This window comes from Lontra canadensis, unplaced genomic scaffold, assembly GCF_010015895.1.
Source record: "Lontra canadensis isolate GAN:19392208 unplaced genomic scaffold, GSC_riverotter_1.0 scaffold27, whole genome shotgun sequence".
Lineage (NCBI taxonomy): Eukaryota > Metazoa > Chordata > Mammalia > Carnivora > Mustelidae > Lontra > Lontra canadensis.
In genome coordinates, this window is record NW_022631021.1 from 11,656,326 (window position 1) to 11,679,783 (window position 23,458).

At 35.2% G+C, this 23,458-nt stretch overlaps 1 protein-coding gene across 1 annotated transcript in view; it reads left to right on the forward strand.

The window, feature by feature from the left end:
• Positions 1-23,458, forward strand: part of EYS (eyes shut homolog) — a 1,652,140-nt gene that overhangs the window by 1,082,877 nt on the left and 545,805 nt on the right. The window contains 1 exon segment of the mRNA XM_032864581.1: positions 257-274. Within this exon segment, the coding sequence (XP_032720472.1) occupies positions 257-274 (18 nt within the window).

Here is a 23,458-nt window from a genome sequence, read left to right on the forward strand (position 1 = left end):
CTCCTTCCTCTCTCCAAACAACAAAAGCTCAGAATAGTCAATGTCTGGTTCATTCTTGGTCTATTCTAATAATCACCATATTTTCTATAATCTTTTAACATAAGATGCTAAGAGCCAGGAATTTGATTTTATATTCTGAAATAACATTTCAAGGAAATACCTTTTATGTTTATTGTGAAATTTTGATACAATTTATAAATACATTGCTTTGAAATGCTCTTGTCAGGGTACCAGTTATGGTCAGATAATTAATTAGCAACCTCTCCCTCCCAGAGTAAAGAAGTCTTCCACATGAATAGGAAAAACTATTTTGACTGTCTTTTACTATTCAAATAACTATTATGACTATGGAAGATATAGTCTTATGGCCTATACATTATTTCATGAATTTCTACTCTAATTTATTTGGAATCTGAATAGGGCTCTATTCCTTTATTTATATTTAGTGATTTTCAGTATAGATCTTGATGGTAATGCAAACTGCATTTTTATATCTCCCCTGTTATTATTCATGCTTATCATCTGAAGACCAGCAGTTGATGTTGCAAATGTTGAAGTTGAAGATTTTATATAAAATTACCAGGCAATAAAAGGCAAGACTAACTCTGACAAATTGTTGATGGCTTCCTCCATCTATTTGATATCATCGCTCTAATTTGAGTGTTCAAACAGTCCCAAATACAGGTAATAAAACAAATGATCCTGAAAAAATCCTAGTGAATAACTTAAAACTGATAGCTAGATAATACTCAACTTATTCCAGGTCTAAGAAAGCAAAGCCATTTCTAAGACAACACTTGGGGGGACATAACTGGCTGTTTGTAAATGCTATTTCCATGTATGAGTCCATCTTATATTTAAAATTATAGTTGCCATTGAATAAAGAAGGGGAGGGATAAATAAAAAGCTCTGGTATTCAAAACAATTAAAGATATAAGCAGCTTTGAAGAGGAAAAAATTGTAATTATTGAAGTAGTACTTCTCTGATTACATTTCCCTCAAACCCAAGAGAAGTTTTACTTATGTTATATTTGTGGGAAGATGTTTTGAGACTACTTAGTAAGTTTAATTGAAATTGTGAAAAAGATACAGAATATGGACTAAAATGTTTTAATACTCTGTTAAAATGATATATATACAATGTAGATTATATTATATATAATGTATTCAAATTTAGCTATTTTGTGAATACTTTTGAGCCCATAAGAGAATCCATCTTTCCCTTATTTATGTTACTGTGGCAATGTCTACATATTTTATTTATTTATTTATTTATTTATTTATTTATTAGCTTTTGCTTTTTTTTTTTTAATTGTGTTATGTTACTCACCATACAGTATATCACTAGTTTTTAGTATAGCGTTCCATGATTCATTGTTTGCATATAACACCCAGTGCTTCGTGCAATCCGTGCCCTCCTTAATACCCACCACCAGGCTCACATTCTCTTTAGTAGTCAGTTCTGTATCTGGCTGTGCCTTCCCCTATATGTTAAGTCTTAGAAAGTACTTCTTACATTTTATTTGTATTTTTATCTTCAGGGTCTTAGACAGGACCTAGCTCATAGTAGGTACAAAGAACATGTTTTCTGAGTAAATCATAAAATTGGTTTTCTTTAAAAATATATACTTTTATAGCTCTTAATGCAGTATCATGATAGTAGGAATATATTGTAGTTCTATATTCTTTAGTAAATTTTCCAGAAAGGATCACTTTTTGGATGTATTGTGTCCAAAACACAGAATATTTGTTTTTGCCTGAGATTGATTTTCCCTTTCTGAGTTACTCCTAGGTTTTCAAGATAAAACATTTCTGAGTCCCTTGGCTGCACAGGGCTACATCAGCTAAGCCTCCTTCTTTTGTTTGTTGTACATCTGAGAGCCCACAGGGCATAGGAATGGGATAACATATACATTGAAAATGAAGTCCTTAAAATCTTCACTCCTTTAAGAAATAGTTACTTTCTTTGGCATTCAGTAACCTAGCTCTAGTACATTTCATATAGTAATAGGAGTATTCATTTTCCATTTGGCATTCTGCAGGCCTATTATATATAGAAGTAGAGTGGTGCCTTTATAACTATGTTGTGTGTATTTTGTAGTAAAACAAGTAAAAAAAAGAGAAAATACTTTTCCATCAAAAGTTTCATCCTTAATCTGCCTGAAAGCCGTAATACTATCTTATAGTTTAATTTTCCAAAAATTCTAACCTGACAAAAACATGTATTTACAACTAAAGAAAATACTACAGTTACAGCCAGGTCAGGAATAGTTCCAACTTACTGTGCACCAAGAAATTCTGACCCAAGAGATAGGTTGAGACAACATGGCACCATGCAGGAAGAAGTGCTAGCTAACTTTTCAGGTAGTATAGAATATCTTAAGTAATGGCTCATGCTTTCATCCCTTGGTCAGGGGTGTAGTTTGCTCTTTCCAACATCCCAACATGGTCAGCATGTATAAATATATACATGGTTAGAATTTTTATGGATTGGTCAGAATTATGGAACCAGGTAATTATGAAAGACAAATTGAAGATTTTTTCTTGTAAAGGTTTATTTCTTCATTTACTGTTTTGGAATAATAATGCCTACAGTCATAAAATTCTAAGGATTAAATATTCTAAAGCATATAAGGTTTTCTTCACAGTCTTTGGCACCTAACAAACACTCAGGTGACACTCATTTCCTTTCCTTCGTCAGCGTTAAGATCATTATCATTATTATTATCATCATCCTTATTGATGTCATCATCATCAATACAAGGTCTTAAAATTGAGTCAAAGAAACTAATACAGGAATAAAGATATAGAAGAATATGTTTAGAGATCATACATATATTTGAAAAAAAGCTGTTATCCTAGTTGAATGAAAACACAGTAAAGTCAATAATTAGATGTAACTATGGTGTAACTGGGAAAATCTATTCTTACATTGTGAGAGATATATAAGTAGGAATTAGAATAACGAGAATAAAAATTCTTGCTGACACTAAGTAAATGTGCTTATGTTATTAACGTTCTGGTTATTACCCCAGAGTGATAATGATCTTTTGGCCCATATTCAGAGAATGGTTCAAAATATTAATAAGACTTGAAATCTTTTGAGAAAAGTTAGTGGAGCTACACAAAGAAATGTTTTCGGATATTGGTAGAGTTGGTGTATGGAAAAGAGATGAAACTTCGTGTATGTGGTACTATGAGACAGAATGAGGACTGTTACGGACTGACTGTATCCCCTCCTAAAATTCATGTATTGAAGCTTTAACCCTCAATGTGACTGTATTTGGAGATAGAGCCTTTTGGGAGGATAAAGTCTAAAAGAAGTCATAAGGATAGAACCCTAATCCAATAGGCTGGCGCCCTTATAAGAAGAGCTCAGAGCTCTTTCTTCTATTTGAGGACATAGTAATAAGGTCACCCTCTGCAGGTCAAGAAGAGAGCCCTCACCAAGAACTCAATTGACTAGCGATTTGATCTTGGACTTATTAGCTTCTAAAGCTGTGAGAAAATAAATTTCTGTTATTCAAGCCAACCAGTATTTTAGCTTTGGTATTTTGTAATGGAAAGCCCAACAAATTAAGATAAGGACTAACAGTGTGGTTATAAGCAGATCGATTTCAGTGCAAAGTAGAAATGCTCCTTAGAATCTAAAAACAAGTGAGATATATCAGGTGTTAGAAAATTTTTCATAATTGGAGAAATTCAAGCATAGGCCAGCAAATGATGCAGCAGGGAGTTTACCAGAGTGATTAAAATATCAAAATAGTATTCAGATTTAGGTTAATGGTTTCCCAACATTGATTAATAAAATGCCAGTTTTCATCATTCCTGGGTAAAATAAGAATCTTTTCTTTCAATCAAGTTAACAGCCTCTTAATGGTTTTGGAAATTTTAATTATCATATCTGGAGGTCTAGGAAGAACAAGACTAGAGGACTATTATTTTATCTTAACTGCCCCCCCCCCATTTTGTGATTCTTCATTCTCTGCCCACTAATGTGGAATGACAAGATATTGTTTAAAAGAGAAAATCATACATAATTCTTATTTTCTGGAAAAATCATAGATGCTTTTTATCCTGAAAGACCATAGACTCACTTAACCATTGATTTCAGTAACCATACTGCTAGTTAGGATTTGATTCTTTTCCTGATTTGACATATGTTGTTGTCTTCACTCTTAATCACTTTGCCTACTCTCAACTATGAGTTTCTTCACTCTCTATTTCCTGGTATCAAACTCATGGCTTACTTTGGATACTGTCTCAATGCAACATGACCCCAGATTATTTTATCTGCATGGATTTATACCACATATCATATTACTTGATTTGTGAAGTAGACCCTGGAGAGTGGAAGTCAAATTACAATATTCCAGCTAAAGTATAGCAGTTCCGTGCATTGCTAACATAAAAATAATGGGAAAGCTCTTTGTCTTGAGATCTGAGAGTAGGTAGTTTGGAAATTAATATTGAATAATCCTGGACTGGAAGGCCCTACTCGGTGCTGTTCAGACTTCACTTGTGAGAAGGAATTGCATGTCTGATATTAATAGCAGAATACTTCTTCAGTGATTTATTGAAATTGCTCTCTTTTTTGATGCCCTTTAATACCATGTTGTCCACCAAGCTATGCCACTTGGAAACAGATTATACCTACAGAGTAGGCTCTGAAGCATCATAAGTGATTGGCACCCTCTGGTGAAAGAGATATTGAGATGCTGACTAAACAGTCTCTATCCATTGCAAGTATTAATGTACAAATGTCTGTTGAAGATACAGATGACAGAGGGTCAACAATAGATGCAACCTGTGGGAAATCAAACAAGGTTAGCTTTTCTAAAGGGTAACAAAGAATTTATTATAGACAGGGTGTTCAGTAAGGAGATCAGCATCTTTAACCAGTGTCAGATAAAGGTCTTCAGGTCAGCAAAAGGCCTGAGGATCCCATGAGTCCCTCTGGAAATTTCTACCAATTTCTCCAGTTACAGCTTTATATACATGAAATTAAAACTGTAGAGAACACAGCTTCACCTGAAAAACTGAGAAAATATTCCTCCTTGACTAGGTTTGCCTTATCAGTTTTGGCATTACCCTATATAAGGGTTAGCAAACCACAGCCAAATCTGACCTACCACCTGTTTTCAAAGTTAAGTTTTATTAGAGCACGGCCACACCCATTTGTCTTTGTTATTGTCTAGGGCTGCTTGCACCTGACAGGGGCAGAGTCTCAATTACAGAGATCAGATGTCACTCAAGGTCTAAAATATTTACTCTCTGTCCCCTTTTGTAAAAAGTTTGCTGACCTCACTACTATATTACAAGAATCAAAACAGTAGCCCTGAACTACTTCATTTCCCTTCCCAACAAGCTTTTAAAATTTGGTTACAATACATCTCTTCACTCATTACTATGAAAATAGAAAAAGGGCAAATTACTCAGATATGTCTGAGAATTTAGGAACACTCTATACATTTCTGCCAGAATCTTGAAGAGATATTTTGGAGACGTTGCCTGATGGCAAAGTAGAATAGGCATTTTTTGGACCCCTCTTAGATGAAAAATAAAAGAGTCACTTGTTCCATAGCACCTTAATTTATTGGCAGTTAGAGTTTAATTGTGAACTCTTTAAGCTAGAAGCAAAATAGGCCACCCATGCACAGGGTTTTTTTGTTTGTTTATGTCTTGTCTTTACTTTTTTTTTTTTTTTTTTAACGTTATTCGGTATATGTGATTTTCTTCATGGGGGTGAAAGAGTCATCAACAATTGGTATATTATTCTGAATTCTAATTATTTTCAATCTCATTTTTTAAATGTACTTTTTTCAATATATATTTTAATTATTTTGTTTTGATTCAAGTTATTTAATGTGATCACCCAAATATTAATTGGCCAAAGAGAACCATTGAATAAATGCAAATTGATTCTGCCCCCAGAAATAGATGTTGACTAATTCAAGTTTAATGAGCCTCAAAATAGCATTTTAAGTACATTTTTATTCTTTATAGACTTTAATCATATCTGTCTTTAGGGCTTGGATTTAGGAATGCTGAAGAACTATTATGGGCTAATTAAGCTTGTTCACCTGACAGATTTTTCCACAGCTTACCCGACTCTGCTCAGGGCCACAGAAGTTGTAGTTACAATAGGAGAGGAAAAAAGGAGATTATGTTGGAACAGATTTTGACAATATGGAGATAATTCCATCCCCCAAAATCATTCTGCATAACAGTGTCTCTCATTACTTCAAAACTGCATGTGTTTGGCAAACATTGGATAATTGTGTCATCTCTACACCAGAACCTAAAGCCTGTGCAGAAACATCTCTTTTCCAATCAAGTGAAATTGTCCAGCAGATGAAGATGTACAAAGAGCCAGCATTTAAAAGACTGGGGAAATGTAAAAATTTTCTTTTTCTTTAAGTTTAGGATAACAATATTCATTTTGGTTGTTTTGAATCATGATTTAAATATTCAGAAATATAATTATTCTACATTTAATTAAATTCATTCTCCTAATGTATGAGCTGCTTCAGGGGGAAGAGGCTAAGTAATTTTGGAAGCTGTGCTAACTCTCATGGGACACCAATATGCCATTTAATTTTCTAAAGAAATAAATTACTAGAGTAAATAGCATTCAAATGACAAGACAGCAAGTGGGATGGAACACAACTGAAACAGTAATTCCTCACAACTTTTTCTGTTTCTTTTTCTAACAGATATTAAATAACATAAATGTAATAACATGCTGTAGTATTGAGCCTGGGACCAAACTTCATTATTTACACAGTTACTTTTTTGCTTTTGCAAAAAGGGAAAACTGAGAGGCAAATGGTCAGAAGTCAATGAGGCAATGCATTTGAAGTGTTTTGCAGAGTCCCGGGCTCCTTAAAGTTTCCTAATCTGACACTTTTCAGATCCCCTAAGCTAGGAATCACCTCACATCTCACAGAATTCCAGAGGCAGTGTCCTGGAGTGTGAAACTCTCCTGTGGCTCCTGTCAATTCTTAATTGTATGGATGTTATTTGTTAACTCTCCCAGGGAAGAGCTTGGCCTGACTCATCTTTGTATCCCCTTAATATCTTCTGTGTTGTGCACAGTAGCCACTCAGTAAATATTTGAATTAAAGTCTGAATTGATTAATGTATGCCTGGAACAATGAGTTAGAGTCTCCCAGGAAATAAACTGCTCAGGAAAGTGATTTAGACTTATTTAGAAGCTTTAGCAGCTCTCTTGGGGGCTTGGATTTGGATCAAATAATCTGGGCTTCAGTCTCAGCCTAATAGCTAATATTGAAGCAACACTTGCACAGAGAAAAGTCAGGGGATGCAAATTTACTTCATATAAAGTAAAAATTAGCAAAAAAAAGTTTGTATCTTGCACTGTGTGAAACTACCCTGAATTTTTTTACATGTTATCTTAACTCTCAAAAGAACCCTGTACAATAGATAATTTTATTATCAATGTCTAACTAATGAGGAAACAGGAATAGAGAAGCATACAGCTAAGCAGTAGGGTCCAAGTTTAAACTTGGGCCATTAACTCCAAACTCTTTGCTCTTAATTAATTTGTATACAGAACAACTTCTGTGTTTCCCCATGTGTGAGATAAATTGGGGACAATGTGTGGACAAATTTTTATTTGTTTTCATTTAAATGTATGTTGGTATGGTTTGATACAGTCTACAACCAAGCTTGCAATTTCATGAGGTTTTTTGCTCAGAACAAAATAGGAGTGGGTAGGGGCACCTGGGTGGCTCAGTGGGTTAAAGCCTCTGCCTTCAGCTCAGGTCATGATCCCAGGGTCTTGGGATCAAGCCCCGCATCGGGCTCTCTGCTTAGCAGTGAGCCTGCTTCCTCCTCTCTCTCTCTGCCTACTTGTGATCTCTGTCTGCCAAATAAATAAAACCTTTAAATAAAAAAAAAATAGGAGTGGGTAGCAGTGTTAGTTCTGAGTTGTTTTAAAGAAACGTATGAAGCAAACAGTAATACAGGAACTTTAAAACTATAGCAACCATCATAAGGCAGCTTGTGAATGACTGAAGGTTAAGAAACCATATTAAGAAATATCCTGGAAAAGTGCTACCTACATTTTAACTCACTAGAATGTATTTCTTCCTTCTCTGATACATAAATAAATAAAATACAAAAGGATTTATGATAATGTATACACATAATTACAATTAAGCATTGAATTAAACACAGATAGTATTCTTTATATTTGTATATATGCATAGTTTAGTGGAATTTAATGATGGAAGTGACACTGCACATATGTAATGACACACTACACATATTTCTCAGAAAGTTCCAAATCTGTCTACATGGAATAGGGAGGCAATTTATTTACTGGGAGATTTGAGACTATCAGTTTTATATTTCAAATTAAGTAGAAAATCTAGAATGCTTCAAAAAGAGGGGATGCAATATAGGTGGAAAATGAAGTTGAAAAAAATCAACTATTTTTCCACATGCTTAAATCATGGATCATAGACAAAGCCAAAAGAAAACATGTAGATTAAAGCTCTCTTTTGACTTACAAGGAAACAAACTGTGAAGTTAAGGTTCTGTCTTCACTTTCACTCCTCCACCTACAAAATCAATGTATAGCATATTAGAATGTATATGCCTTATATAAAATCTAAAATTAAAACTTTGAAGTTAGTAATAAGAAATAGCAAATAGTGGTGATGGTGCTTGTGCTAATAAACTAATTTGCTGAACTTATCACTGGAACTTTTAAAAAAATTTTTCTAAAGATTTTATTTACTTATTTGAGTGAGAGAGAAAGAGCAAGGGGAGGGGCGAAAGGAGAGGGTCAAGCAGATTCCATACTGAGTGTAAAGCCTGATGCAGGGCTCCATCCCATGACTCCAAGATCATGACCACAGCCGAAATCACAAGTCAGAAGCTTAACTGACTGAGCCACCCAGATTCCCCGGGACTCATTTTTAAATAACTGTCTCTCTTTGCATAAAACTGTGATTTAATTAATATTTTCTAGAAAGAGTATGTGATTGTTTATATTTGACATTGACTGAAGCTCGCTTGCTTCCATTCCTGCCAGAGTTTTCTCAAGTAAATCAGGACGTAATAGTCATATATCTAATACTCTGTATATCAGACTATTGTTTTCAGACATATCAAGAAAACTTCATATTATAAACTGAACTTCATTATTTTGGTTGTTTTTGGTAAGCATTTCCTGCTTTTAAGCTGTTTTGAGTGACTGTTTTGTACCACCAGTAAAAGCAGTGCTCAGGCAAGTCTTTGCCTGTTTCATTACTGCTGCTAATCTCTGGTGGCTCAAAGTGCCAGTTGCTTTTCTCTCTATTTACAAATTCACTTCTAATAAACTAGATTGTCTGCACCTGTGGGATGCTGACAGCCCCAGCACAGATGTTACCCCTGTCCCATCAGGCTGGAAAAGCTAGATTGCAGGCAAGAGCAAAACCACTTGGCAGGGACAGCTTCCCAGCTGGCTGTCTTGGGCACCCTCCGTCTTTTTTAACCCTTTTTTTCCTGGTAGTGGTACCCGCCCCCTCCAGGCCCAATACCCCTGCACTTTTACTGGCTTCTTCTGATCAGTTTGTGTTCCCAGGAAAGAATCTGATCAAAGCAATTATAGCAAGTTGTTAAATGTTTGATAATTTGATATTCTTCCTCTCCTGGGGATATTTAGACTTCAGTGAGCTAAAAGCCTTCATCTAAAAGAATAAATCTCAGAGGGTGAGATTTCTGGTATTAGCAAGCCAAGAGAAAAGTTTTTGCTTGTTTTTGAGATTTTCTGCATGCACTTGAAATCATACCAGATCTGTTTCAACCACGTGATAAGATCCACTTTGCCTCTTTTTCATAGGATTTTCAAATGCCTGCTCTAGAAGATACACAGGTAATCATGGAGAAAGATAATTTGAAAAGCCAAAATATTTAATAAGGCATAGACCTCACAGGGTTGGCACAGGACTCATATGAAGTGTAAATTTCAAGTCCTGGGGCATTTGGACTCAAATGCTTATAAACTTCCCCATTCCAGCTGAGTTTTACAGACTTGCTCAGACAGACTGGTGCATACCATTACTATAATATTATACAACATCTATTCTAAGATTTTGTGGTAGGAATAATTTAGTGAAGAGGTCAGACCAAGTTCCTATCTTCATGAAGCACCTGGCCATATTACATTATAAATATTTGTTTGCATATTTATCTTCTGGCCTACACTGGAAACCACTTTAGGACACAGATATGTCTTGTTCAGCCATCTGTCTGCAGCCCATAGCTCAGTTTCTAGTGACTCTAATGCTAAATAAATAGTTGGAGAATAAATTCTAGAGAAGTTTTTCTTCAGGACCTGAGTAAAAACCATCAGAATACTGTGTAATTAGTGGAAATGAACAACTTTGGAGGAAGTTGGGTAAGGAGAGAAGGTTGGAGGAGAGAGGATTATAAAAATAACAATAAAATTCTATTTTCTCAAAGAACAAAAAAAAATTGTTCTTAGAATACTTGTGATCTGTTTCTTTTTCTTCTATCCAGATAAAAGAACAGGGTCTTTAAAATGAGCAAACAATGTTTGAGCTGCTATAACAAAATACCACAAATGAGGCAGCTTATAAACAGCAGAAATTTATTTCTCACAATTCTGGAGACTGAAGTTTGAAATCAGGGTGCTGTTGTGCTCAGATGAGAGCCCTCTTCAGGGCAGACTTCTAGTTGTATTTTCACATAGCAGCAGTGGCTAGAGAACTCTGTGGGGTCTTTTTTTGTAAGAACACTACTCCCATTCATGAGGACTTGGTCCTGCCAAAGGAGGAGTAGCAACTCCCAAAAGTCCTACCTCCTAATACCATCACATTAGGCATAAGAATGTCAACCTATGAGTTTGGGAGGGTCACAAATGTTCAGACCATAGTATTCTACTCTGCCCCCTCCCCAAATTCATGTCCTTCTTGCATGCAAAATACATTCATTCCACCTCAGTAGCCCTAAAAATCTTCACTTACTCCAGCATCAACTCAAAAGTCTAAGTCTAAAGTCTTATCAAAATGTCATACAAATCAGATACAATCAAATTGCTCTCTAGTTCTGAACCTGTGAAATCAAATATAGAATGTTCTTCCAAAATACAATGGTGGGACAGTCATAGGATAGATATTTTCCATTCCAAAAGAGAGAAATAGGAAGGGGGAAAAGAGTAACAGATTCAGAGCAAGTTCAAAACCTTAAGACCTACTGGAGCATCCCTTCATGACTTTGCTGAGCACAGCCCATATGACAGCTTTAAGGGGTTGTAGTTGCTGACCATAATTTTTTAAGGTTGGAATCCTGGGCAGGTGCTCTATCAGTCTGGGGTTGCAGGTTCAGGGCTCCAGAAGGCTCCATCTTTGAAATCTAGGTGGAGGTAGCATACTCCATGCTTTGGAGGCACTGGTCAATCCCCAACACTTTGTGCAGCACTACCCCCATGGCTCTTGTCAGGGGTCATCTCACCTGCTGAAACCCAGGGGTAAGTCTCCCTTTTGAACCTATGCAGGCAGCCTTGATAATCTCTGAATCACCTTTGGGGTCCTTCTCTCCTTGTCTTAAGAGTATTACGTGTGCTAAGTCAATAATAGCTCCATGTCCTATCCCGTAAAATCTAAGATGTCCTGACACTTTTCTTCATTTCTTTACTTCTCCTTTCCCTTCAGTTCAAAATAGCTGTTTCTCTGCTGGAGTGGCTGAATAGGTTTTTGGTTAATACCCATACTAATCTCCTTACCAGAAGGTCCCTCAGTCACACACCATTAGTGTTCTCTTCAGAACATGCTTTCTCACTTTTTCTATGTGGACAGGCTGAGAATTTTCAAAATTTCTTTAAGCTCTTCCTTTTTGATTAATAATTCCACCTTTAATTCATTTCTTTCTTCTTTCATTTTGCTGTCAACATTCAAGAGAAGCCAAGCCGCACCCTCAGCACTTTGCTTAGAAATGATTTCACCTTTGTGATGAGATATATTAATTAGTTTGGCTATAGTAATCATTTCACTATGTATAGTAGTCAAATCCATCATGTTGCAACCTTAAATATATATAATTTTTATTAAATAAAATTATAAAGAAAAAAAGAAATAGCTTCCACCAAATACTCAATTTCATAGCTCACAAGTACTATGTTCCAGGAAACAGTAGGACACAAACACAATTCAGCCAAATTCTTTGCTGCTTTATAACAAAGGTGGCCTTTCTTCAATTACTCAATAGTGTGTTCCTCATTTCCATCGCAGACTTTATTAGAATGTTCTTTAACATCCGTATTTTTACTAACATTATTCACCGCCACTTAGATATTCTCTAAGAGGACTAACGCTCTCTCTACAGCCTTCTCTTTCTGAATCATCACCAGACTTGCTTTTTAATACTTCATTCATGGCAATGTAGGCTTTTGTTAGCATAAACCTCAAAACTCTTCCACCCTCCATTCATTATCCAATTCAAAGCCACTATACAGTTTTAGGTATTTGTTACAACAGCACTTCCACTTCTGGGCACTGATTTTCTTAGTCCATCCCATCTTCTATAGCAGAAGAATACAGAGTGAGTAACTTATAAGCATAAGAAATACATTTTTCACAGTTTTAGAGGCTGGAAATGTGAGATCAGGGTACCAATATGATCAGGTGAGCGTTCTCTTCTGGGACACAGACTTCTCATTGTATCCTCTCATGGCTAAAGGGGCTGGAGAGTTCAGTAGGATCTCTCCTTTAAGGGCACTAATACCATTCATGAGGGCCTCACCCTAATGACCTCAACACCTTCCAAAGGCTCTGTCTCTTAATACCATCATTGGTCATTAGGATTTCAACATATGAATTTGGAGGGACACATACACTCACACCATAATAAATACATTTGTATTGATTGTGTTTTGCCATCCTACTTTAAGTAATTAAATCATGCATCCAATCAGTCAACAGATACTTATTAAGGACTTTCTATGTGAAGATACTGAGAAAGATACAGGATAAAAAGAAAAGACAAGCATTCCTTTGAATTCGCAATACTGGTGACTTAGAAAATGGTTGTATGGAATAGTGTGGAGAGAAACAACATTGGAAAACATTAAAGATACTGAGGGTAGCAAACTTTCTCAAAACTTAGTTTTAAGTGCATGCATAATGATACCAGTTAACATGTATTGAACACTTAAGGTCCTAGTATTGTTTTAAAATATTTTATATGTATTAACTTTAAAGTCCCACAATAACCATAGGAAATAGGTATTCTTCTTCTTCTCATTATATAGGTAAAGAATCCAATATACTTATATCAAATTTGTTTATGATAATGCAGAAAGTAGAGGATGTAGAATTAACACCTATGCTGGAAAATACTATGATGGTTACTAACGAGGCAAGAGGGACTTGGGATGAACAGTATGTTAGGGTAGACAATATTGAAACATATTTACATGCAAATTGGGATGGTCCAGTAGAAAGGGATAGGAGTTAAAATGATATTTCTCTACTAAAAACATTTAATATCATTTTTTAGAAGGAAAAATCAGTGCTTTTTCTCCTCTAGAAATCCTTAATCATCTGATAAATTATTCATAGATTTGCTCTCTGTTTCTCTTTGAACTGACTATATAGTCCATTGAAACAAATAACTTTTTTTTTAATTTTTATGTATTTAGATACTTTGAACTAAATAGATATTTTCTGCCTTAGGTCTCCTTAAAAGTGCTAGCAATAGAGACAGGTGATAAATGTATGATATCTGTTAACTCTCTGTAGATAGTTATAGTGATGGATATAGATGTAATCAGATACAGATAAAAGGTAAATGTGTGATAAAAAAAGAAAAAGAAAAAAATTCTATAATCTATGAATACTATTTTGTTCAGTCTGACCTGTTAGAATAATTTTTTTTCTATTTTTGCCACATTTAAGTGTACAGAATAACTGAAAACAAAACTTACATAGACTAAAATTTAAAAATCACAAAATATTCACTTAGTTCTGTTTCTGTTGTTGTTGGTTATCTTAAAATCCTAATGGGTTGTCATATAACTTGATTAATCTTCATTCAGCTCAATTTGTTACTATGTGGGAAACTGAATTACTGGGCTTCAGCACACTGGGTTACTTCATATACAAACATAGTGTTCGAGGATGTAGTCTTTTCTCAGAATAAATGTGAGTGCTTTAAATGGAATGCTTTTAACTTAAAAACATCCTTCTCTCCTCCATTCTGTCACTTCAGAGAATGATGAAAAACTTGAGGGAGGAACGGTGTAGGCGGGTATGTGATATGCCAGAGCAGAGTGGGGGTAAAATCAGCCTTTTGTGCCCAGATTCATATGCCTGATTTCTTCTTATGCTCTCAGTCTGGGCAAAGCTATCAAAATTATTTGCAACAGCTGGACAGTGGGTAACAGGGCATTTCTGTAAATTCTAGAATGTAGAGGCATGCTTGTGAATTGTTTCATGAATTTTAAAGTTGGAACTTGATGCAATAAATTTCTCTTAAACAAGAACTTGCCATAAGCTTGCTGTTATTCTTACAACATTTACATCTTTTTCAGACTCTAAAATCTATAAACTACTTCTCTTTCTGAAATGTATTCAACCTATATGCTGACATTAGAGATGGGGAGTAGACATAATATCATGACCTGAAGAATATTATGTAGGACAAAAGTGTTATCATTATTGGACTCCATGTGGATACAATTCTCCAAAATCGCCAGATTGGTTTCTTTTCTGACAAGCATGATTGTGAGTCTAAAGTCACAGGAACACTAGAGGATAGTTGGTTACTGGTGTCAACACAGGAGAATCTCCCTTATTTTAAAAAACATTTTGTATTTAGTGAACTATGACTTACAAAACTGCAACATTTGACTTAAACTTGAATTTTTATTGCTGACTTCTTCAGTTAATCTTTGCAAATGATAGAAAACTACAGATTTTACTTTTATAATTCAAGGCAAAAGCAGCATCTGCCTTTTCCAGTATTCCACTCTATCAATACATAAAGCTTTCTTATTTCAGGAATCCTTCAACTGTCAAAATAGGGCATCAGTGAGTCAAAAATTTAATTTGAGGTTTTTTGAAGAATTTCCCTCACTTTCTGATTTTAAAATTGAAAAAAAGTACAAGACTTTTAAATCACACTTACTTTCATTAAAATATCAGAAGAAAAGCATGAATTTAAAGGAAAAGGTTTACTTTATTTCTAACATGATTCTAATTATTTTACAGAATCGTTAACTTATCTAATATTGAACAATATTATAGATCAAATTTCTGTTTAAGTTGGCATTTTCCTAATTATTCAGACTGAAAGAAAATGGTAACATTTCCTATATTTTTAAATTATCGTTGAACTTTCATGAGGTATTTTAATAAATGGTTTTCCATTATAAAGTTAAGTGGGAATTGACAAAATTGGTGCCTAACTACATTTCAACTTGAAATGATGCCAAATTTATGGTCCTGAGAAAATATATTGCAAGACCGGGAAGTCAAGATCAGGGTTCTGGCACGTTGGTGTCTAGTGAGGACCCACTTCCTGGTCCATAGATGGACATCTTCTGGTTGTATCTTTACATAGTGGAAGGGTTTGAAGGATAATTTAGGGCCCTTTTAGAAGTTCATTAATCCTATTTATGAGATCACCACTCTCATGACCTAATCACCTCCTAGGAGGCCCACCTGCAAATACCTCCACACTAGGGATTTAGTTTCAACATATGAATTGGGGCAGTGGGGCACATTTGATCTATAGCAGTGATGTGTAACAAATTTTTTCCAAATTTTAATGCATTTTTTACTGTTTGCAAGATCAGAAGTAAACAAGGCATAGATTATATCACAATATCCTTCCTTCATTTTGAAAAATACTGATCACATAATGATCCATTTATTCAAATTCCTGTTAAAAGCATTTGAGTTAAAAATATACAGTGTTGGGGCGCCTGGGTGGCTCAGTCATTAAGCATCTGCCTTCGGTTCAGGTCATGATCTCAGGGTCCTGGGATCAAGCCCCGAATCGGGCTCTGTGCTCCACAGGAAGCCTGCTTCTCCCTCTCCCACTCCCCCTCTGTGTTCCCTCTCTCGCTCTGTCTCTCTCTGTCAAATAAATAAATAAAATCTTAAATATATATATATATATATATATATATATATATATATATATATATATATACAGTGTTAAGAAACCTTCAGTAAACCATTATTCCCAATATTTGAACAGCTAAATAATGCCAGATCCAGAGTAGGTAAAGGTTAGTAAACAAGATTTGAAGGATTCTTAGTGAAGGAAAGCGAGGAAGAATGTGATCTCTGGGTTTGGTGGCTTGAAATCTAGTCTCGTTATGCCATGCCATGTTCTAGGTTTGACCTTGGGCAAATTGTTCAGCCTTCCAATACTTAACAGAGATTGGTGAGATTGAAAGAGCTATTTGCCATATTGTCAGAGAAATGAAGTTACTTTTGTCAGCTTTGTTATTGATAATAGCTAAGTTAAAGATGTAGATTAAGATCTTCAAATGGTGGACTTCCAAATACTTTGTCCCATATTGAAACATTAAACTCAGCCACATACAGAATTTTGCACCTTCTGGGAGAGTTCCTCAATATGTAGTACTTTGCAGATTTGGAGTGGCTAGCTTCTCAGAAAATAGAGAGGGAAAAAGGAACTGAAATGAGTTTGCATATTGCCTTCTTCCAAGAAGGCACTGATGTGCAAACAAAGGCCAGAAGTCATTTTTTAGTTGAAGACCGCCCATATGTCAATATGATGCTGGATAATCTTTTTAGGATATCAGTAATAGAAATACTAAACCATAAAAAGTAAATAACTGAAATGCTGATAGAATCTATATGATAAAATTATTATAAAGGTTAAGGAAATGCATAATAGTACTCAATAGGTAGTAGCTACTACTTTTATTTTATCATTGCTCTTAGTATTAAAAAAAAAAAAAGTTTACTATCAAGCCTTTTTACCAAGCCAGAATTGTTTTTGTTGGGCTACTCTGATGGTTGTAGATAGCATGATACAAAATTTTTTCAGTGATGAAATACAAACACAGAATATGTTTCCTAAAATATTAAATGTTTACCTTTCACATAAAAACATATACCTTCATCAATGAGTAGAGATGAATGAGCTGAGAGAATAAAATTAAATTAGAGAAAAGGCAAATTTTCTTGTGTTGGGAGAGAGTTTAAAAGGTGAACACGAGGGAGAAGTGTGATAAGGAAGAGGAGTACTACCAAGTGAGCTAATTGTTTTTAAAAGAAGGAACAGATAAGAAAAGAAGTAAACAGATTAAACTAATGGGAGAAATGGAGATTTGGGGGATAACCAGGGTATTTTAAACCAGTGTATTAGAGCTGGGGAGCTGGTTGGGATGTCGTGATGCTGGGGGTGTAAGCCAAGTAAACAGCTGAACTGGTGACTGAGTACCTTTGGTAGAATTACAATTTTAGCTGTTGTTTTTTTGTTTTTGTTTTTGTTTTTGTTATTTTTATTAACATATAATGTATTATTTGCCCCAAGGGTACAGCTCTGTGAATCATCAGGCTTACACATTTCACAGCACTCACCATAGCACATACCCTCCCCAGTGTCCATAACCCAGCCATCCTATCCATACTCCCCCACACCCCAGCAAACCTCAGTTTGATTTGTGAGATTCAGAGTCTCTTATGGTTTGATGGTTTGTCTCCCTCCCGATTCCATCTTGTTTCATTTTTTCCTTTCCTACCCCCCACAAGCCCCCCGCCACTCTGCCTCTCAAATTCCTCATATCAGAGAGATCATATAATAATTGACTTTCTCTGATTGACTGACTTCGCTTAGCATAATACTCTCTAGTTCCATCCACATCATTGCAAATGGCAAGATTTTGGTTTTTTTGATGGCTTCATAGTATTCCATTGTAAATATACACCACTTCTTCTTTATCCATTCATCTGTTGATGGACATCCACGCTTTCTCTGTAGTTTGGCTATCATGTACATTACTGCTATAAACATTTGAGTTCACGTGCCCTTACAGATCACTATATTTGTATCCTTAGGGTAAATACCCAGTAGTGCGATTATAGTGGCATAAGGTAGCTCTATTTTCAGCTTTTTGAGGACCCTCCATACTGTTTTCCAGAGTGGCTACACCAGCTTGCATTCCCACCAAAAGTATAGGAGGGTTCCCCTTTCCCTGATCCTCGCCAACATTTGTCATTTCCTGACTTGTTAATTTTAGCCATTCTGACTGGTGTGAGGTGGTCTCTCATTGAGGTTTTGATTAGTATTTCCCTGATGTCGAGTGATGTGGAGCACTTTTTCATGTGTCTTTTGGCCATCTGGATGTCTTCTTTGCAGAAATTTCTGTTCCTGTCTTCTGCCCATTTCTTGATTGGATTATTTGTTCTTTGGGTGTTGAGTTTGCTAAGCTCTTTATAGATTTTGGATACTAGCCTTTATCTGATATGTCATTTGCAAATATCTTCTCGCATTCTGTCAGTTGTCTTTTAGTTTTGTTGACTGTTTACTTTGCTGTGCAAAAGCTTTTGATCTTGATGAAGTCCCAATAGTTCATTTTTGCCCTTGCTTCCCCTTGCTTTTGGTGATGTTTCTGGAAAGAAGTTGCTGCGGCTGAGGTCGAAGAGGTTGCCGCCTGTTTCTCCTCAAGGATTTTGATGGATTCCTTTCTCACATTGAGGTCTTTCATCCATTTGGAGTCTATTTTTGTGTGTGGTGTAAGGAAATGGTCCAGTTTCATTCTTCTGCATGTGGCTGTCCAATTTTCCCAACACCATTTGTTGAAGAGACTATCTCTTTGCCATTGGACATTCTTTCCTGCTTTATCAAAGATTAGTTGACCGTAGACTTAAGGGTCCATTTCTGGACTCTCTCTGTGCGGTTCCATTGATCTGTGTGTCTGTTTTTAAGCCAGTACCATAATATTCTTGATGATTATGGCTTTGTAATGGAGCTTGAAGTCTGGAATTGTGATGCCACCAACTTTGGCCTTCTTTTTCAACATTCCTCTGGCTATCTGGGATCTTTTTTGGTTCCATATAAATTTTAGGATGATTTGGTTCCATTTTTTGAAAAAAAAAAAAAAAAGTGATGGTATTTTGATAGGGATTGCATTAAATGTGTAGATTGCTTTAGGTAGCATAGACATTTTCACAAAATTTGTTCTTCCAATCCATGAGCAAGGAACATTTTTCCATCTCTTTGTGTTTTCCTCAATTTGTTTCATAAGTACTTTATAGTTTTCTGAGTACAGATTCTTTGCTTCTTTGGTTAGGTTTATTCCTGAGTATCTTATGGTTTTCAGTGCAATTGTAAATGGGATTGACTCCCTATCTTCTATCTTGCTGTTGCTGTACAGAAATGCAACTGTGCATTGATTTTATATCCTGACACTTTACTGAATTCTTGTATGAGTTCTAGCAGTTTTGGAGTGGATTCTTGTGGGTTTTTCACATAAAGTATCATATCATCTGCAAAGAGTGAGAATTTGACTTTTTCTTTGCCGATTTGGATGCCTTTAATTTCTTTTTGTTTTCTGATTGCTGAGGCTAGGACTTCTAGTACTATGTTAAACAGCAGTGGTGATAACGGACATCCTTGCCATATTCCTGACCTTAGCGGAAATGCTTTCAGTTTTTGTCCATTGAGAATGATATTTGCAGTGGGTTTTTCATAGATGGCTTTGATAATATTGAGGTATGTGCCCTCTATCCCTACACTTTGAAGAGTTTTGATCAGGAAGGGATGCTGTACTTTGTCAAATGCTTTTTCAGCATCTATGGAGAGTATCATATGGTTCTTATTCTTTCTTTTATTAATGATCACAATCATTGATTTGCGGATGTTGAACCAACCTTGTGGCCCTGGAATAAATCCTACTTGGTCGTGGTGAATAATCCTTTTAATGTACTGTTGGATTCTATTGGCCAGTATTTTGGTGAGAATTTTCACATCTGTGTTCATCAAGGATATTGGTCTGTAATTCTCTTTTTTGGTGGGGTCTTTGTCTGGTTTTTAGGATCAAGGTCATGCTAGCCTCATAATATGAGTTTGGAAGTTTTCCTTCCAATTGTATTTTTTGGAATGGTTTCAGGAAAATAGGTATTAATTCTTCTTTAAATGTTTGGTAGAATTCCCCTGGGAAGCCATCTGGCCCTGAACTCTTGTTTGTTGGGAGATTTTTTTTTTCTTTCTTTCTTTTTTTTTTTTTTTTTTTTGTTAATGTTGGAAGATTTTTGATGACTGCTTCAATCTCCTTACTGGTTATGGGTCTGTTCAGGTTTTCTGTTTCTTCCCGGTTCAGTTTCGGTAGTTTATATGTCTCTAGGAATGCACCCATTTCTTCCAGATTGACAGAATTCTGGCATACAGTTGCTCATAATATTTTCTTATAATTATTTGTATTTCTTTGGTATTGGTTGTGATCTCTCCTCTCTCACTCATGATTTTATTAATGTGGGTCTTTTCTCTTTTTTTAAGTCTAGCCAGGGGTTTATCAACTTTAATAATTCTTTTAATGAACCAGCTCCCTAGTTTCATTGATTTGTTCTACTGTTCTTTTGGTTTCTCTTTCGTTGATTTCTGCTCTAATCTTGATTATTTCTGTTCTCCTGCTGGGTGTGGGCTTTCTTTGCTGTTCTTTCTCCAGCTCCTTTAGGTGTAGGGTTGGGTTGTGTATTTGCAACCTTTCTTATTTCTTGAGAAAGGCTTGTATCCCTATATACTTTCCTCTCAGGACTGCCTTTGCTGTGTCTTACCGATTTTGAACAGTTGTGTTTTCATTTTCATTTGTTTCCATGAATTTTTTCAATTCTTCTTTAATTTCCTGGTTGACCCATTCATTCTTTAGCAGGATGCTCTTTAGCCTCCATATATTTGAGTTCTTTCCAACTTTTGTCTTTTGACTGAGTTCTAGCTTCAGAACATTGTGGCCTGAAAATATGTAGGGAATGATCCCAATCTTTTGGTACCAGTTGAGACCTGATTTGTGGCCCAGGATATGATATATTCTGGAGAATGTTCCATGTGCACTAGAGAAGAATGTCTATTCTGTTGCTTTCGTATGGAATGTTCTGAATATATCTGTGATGTCCATGTGGTCCACTGTGTCATTTAAAGCCTTTAGTTCCTTGTTGATCTCTTGCTTATATGGACTGTCCATTTCAGTGAGTGGGGTATTAAAGTCCAGTACTATTATTGTATTATTGTTGCTGTGTTTCTTTGATTTTTTTATTAATTGGTTAATATAATTGGTTGGTCCCATGGTAGGAACATAGATATTTAAAATTGTTAGATCCTCTTGTTGGACAAACCCTTAAAATATGACATAGTGTCCTTCCTCATCTCTTATTATACTTTTTGGCCTAAAATATAATTTATCTGAATTAAGGATTGCTGCCCCAGCTTTCCTTTGATGTCCATTAGCATGGTCAATTGTTTTCTATCTCCTCACTTTAAATCTGGAGGTTCTCTTTAGATCTAAAGTGAGTTTCTCGTAGGCAGCATATTGATGGGTCTTGTTTTTTATCCATTTGGCTACCCTGTGTCCCTGATTGGGGCATTTATCCCATTTACATTCAGGGTAACTATTGAAAGATATGAATTTAGTGCTCTTGTATTGTCTTAAGGAGACTCTTTGTATATTTTATATTGTATATTGTCTCTGTTCTTTTCTGGTCTGTTTCTTTTAGGCTCTCTCTTTGCTTAGAAGACCCCTTCCAATATTTCCTGTAGGGCTGGTTTGGTGTTTGCAAATTCTTTTAGTTTGTGTTTGTCCTGGAAGCTTTTTATCTCTCCTTCTATTTTCAATGATTGCTTAGCTGGATATAGTATTCTTGGCTGCATGTTTTTCTCATTTAGTGCTCTGAATACATCATGCCAGTTCTTGGCCTGCCAGATCTCTGTGGATAAGTCTACTGCCAATCTAATATTCCTACCATTCTATGTTACAGACTTCTTGTCCCAAGCTGATTTCAGGACTTTCTCTTTGTCACTAAGACTTGTAAGTTTTACTATTAGATGACAGGGTGTGGACCTATTTTTATTAATGTTGAGGGCAATTCTCTCTGCCTCCTGGATTTCAATGCTTTTTCCCTTTGCCATATTAGGGAAATTCTCACTCCAATATACCTTCTGCCCCTGTCTCTCTTTCTTCTTCTTCTGGAATCCCAATTATTCTAATATTGTTTCATCTTATGGTATCACTTATCTCTCAAATTCTCACCTCTTGGTCCAGTAGTTGTTTTACTCTCTTCGGCTCAGCTTCTTTATTCTCTGTCATTTGGTATCCTATATCACTAATTCTCTTTTCTGCCTCATTGATCCTAGCAGTAAGAGCCTCCACTTTTTATTGTACCACATTAATAGTTTTTTTTTTATTTCAACTTGGTTAAATTTTTGTTCTTTTATTCCTCCAGAAAGGGATATTATTTCTCCAGAAAGGGATTCTCTGATATCTTCCATGCCTTTTTCAAGCTCAGCAAGCACCTTGATAATCATCCTTCTGAACTCTAGTTCTGACACATTACCAATGTCCATATTGATTAGGTCCCTAGCCATCAGTACTGTCTATTGTTCTTTTTTTTTTGTGGTGAGTTTTTCTGCCTTGACATTTTATTTGGATAAGAATGTAGGAGTGAGAAAATAAGATACTAAAAGAGTGCAAAGACCCCAGAAAAATGTAATTTTTGTAATTTAATTAGGTTAGCACCAAATAGAAGAGAACTCTAACCAGGGGGAAAAGAAAGGGAAAAAAATAAAAATTAAAATTAAGAAAAGGAAAAGGAAAAAAAAATATATATATATATTAGACTGGTGAATAGAACAGAAGCACCCACTTGGTTTTGGGGTTTTGGGTATATTCTGGTCTCTTAGAAGAAACTACCTCCCAAAATTTAAAGAAAGAAAAAAAAAAAAATATATATATATATATATATGTATATGTATATATACAATACATATATATACATGTATATACATATATACATATGTATATATATACATGTATATATATACATATGTATGTATATACATATATACATATATAAACATATATAATAACATATATAAATTATATATATAAAACCATATATATATACACATGTGTGTGTATATATATATATACACACATACATACACACAAAAATAAGGGTCAACACAATGAAAGTATGGAATATGACTGTAAAGATGGAAATTTAAAAAAGATTCTAAAAAAGGAATTGATGAAATAAGTTTGTTGGAAAAATAGAAAAAAAAGGAGACAACGCTAATCAGGCTGGAGACTAGAACAAAGCCATCAGCAGGTTTAGGGTATATTTTGATCTATTAGAAGAAATTGTATCCCTAAATTTTAAAGAAAAAATACCTATTTGTATACAAAAAATAAGGTTAAATACAATGGAGGGATAATATATGACTATAACAA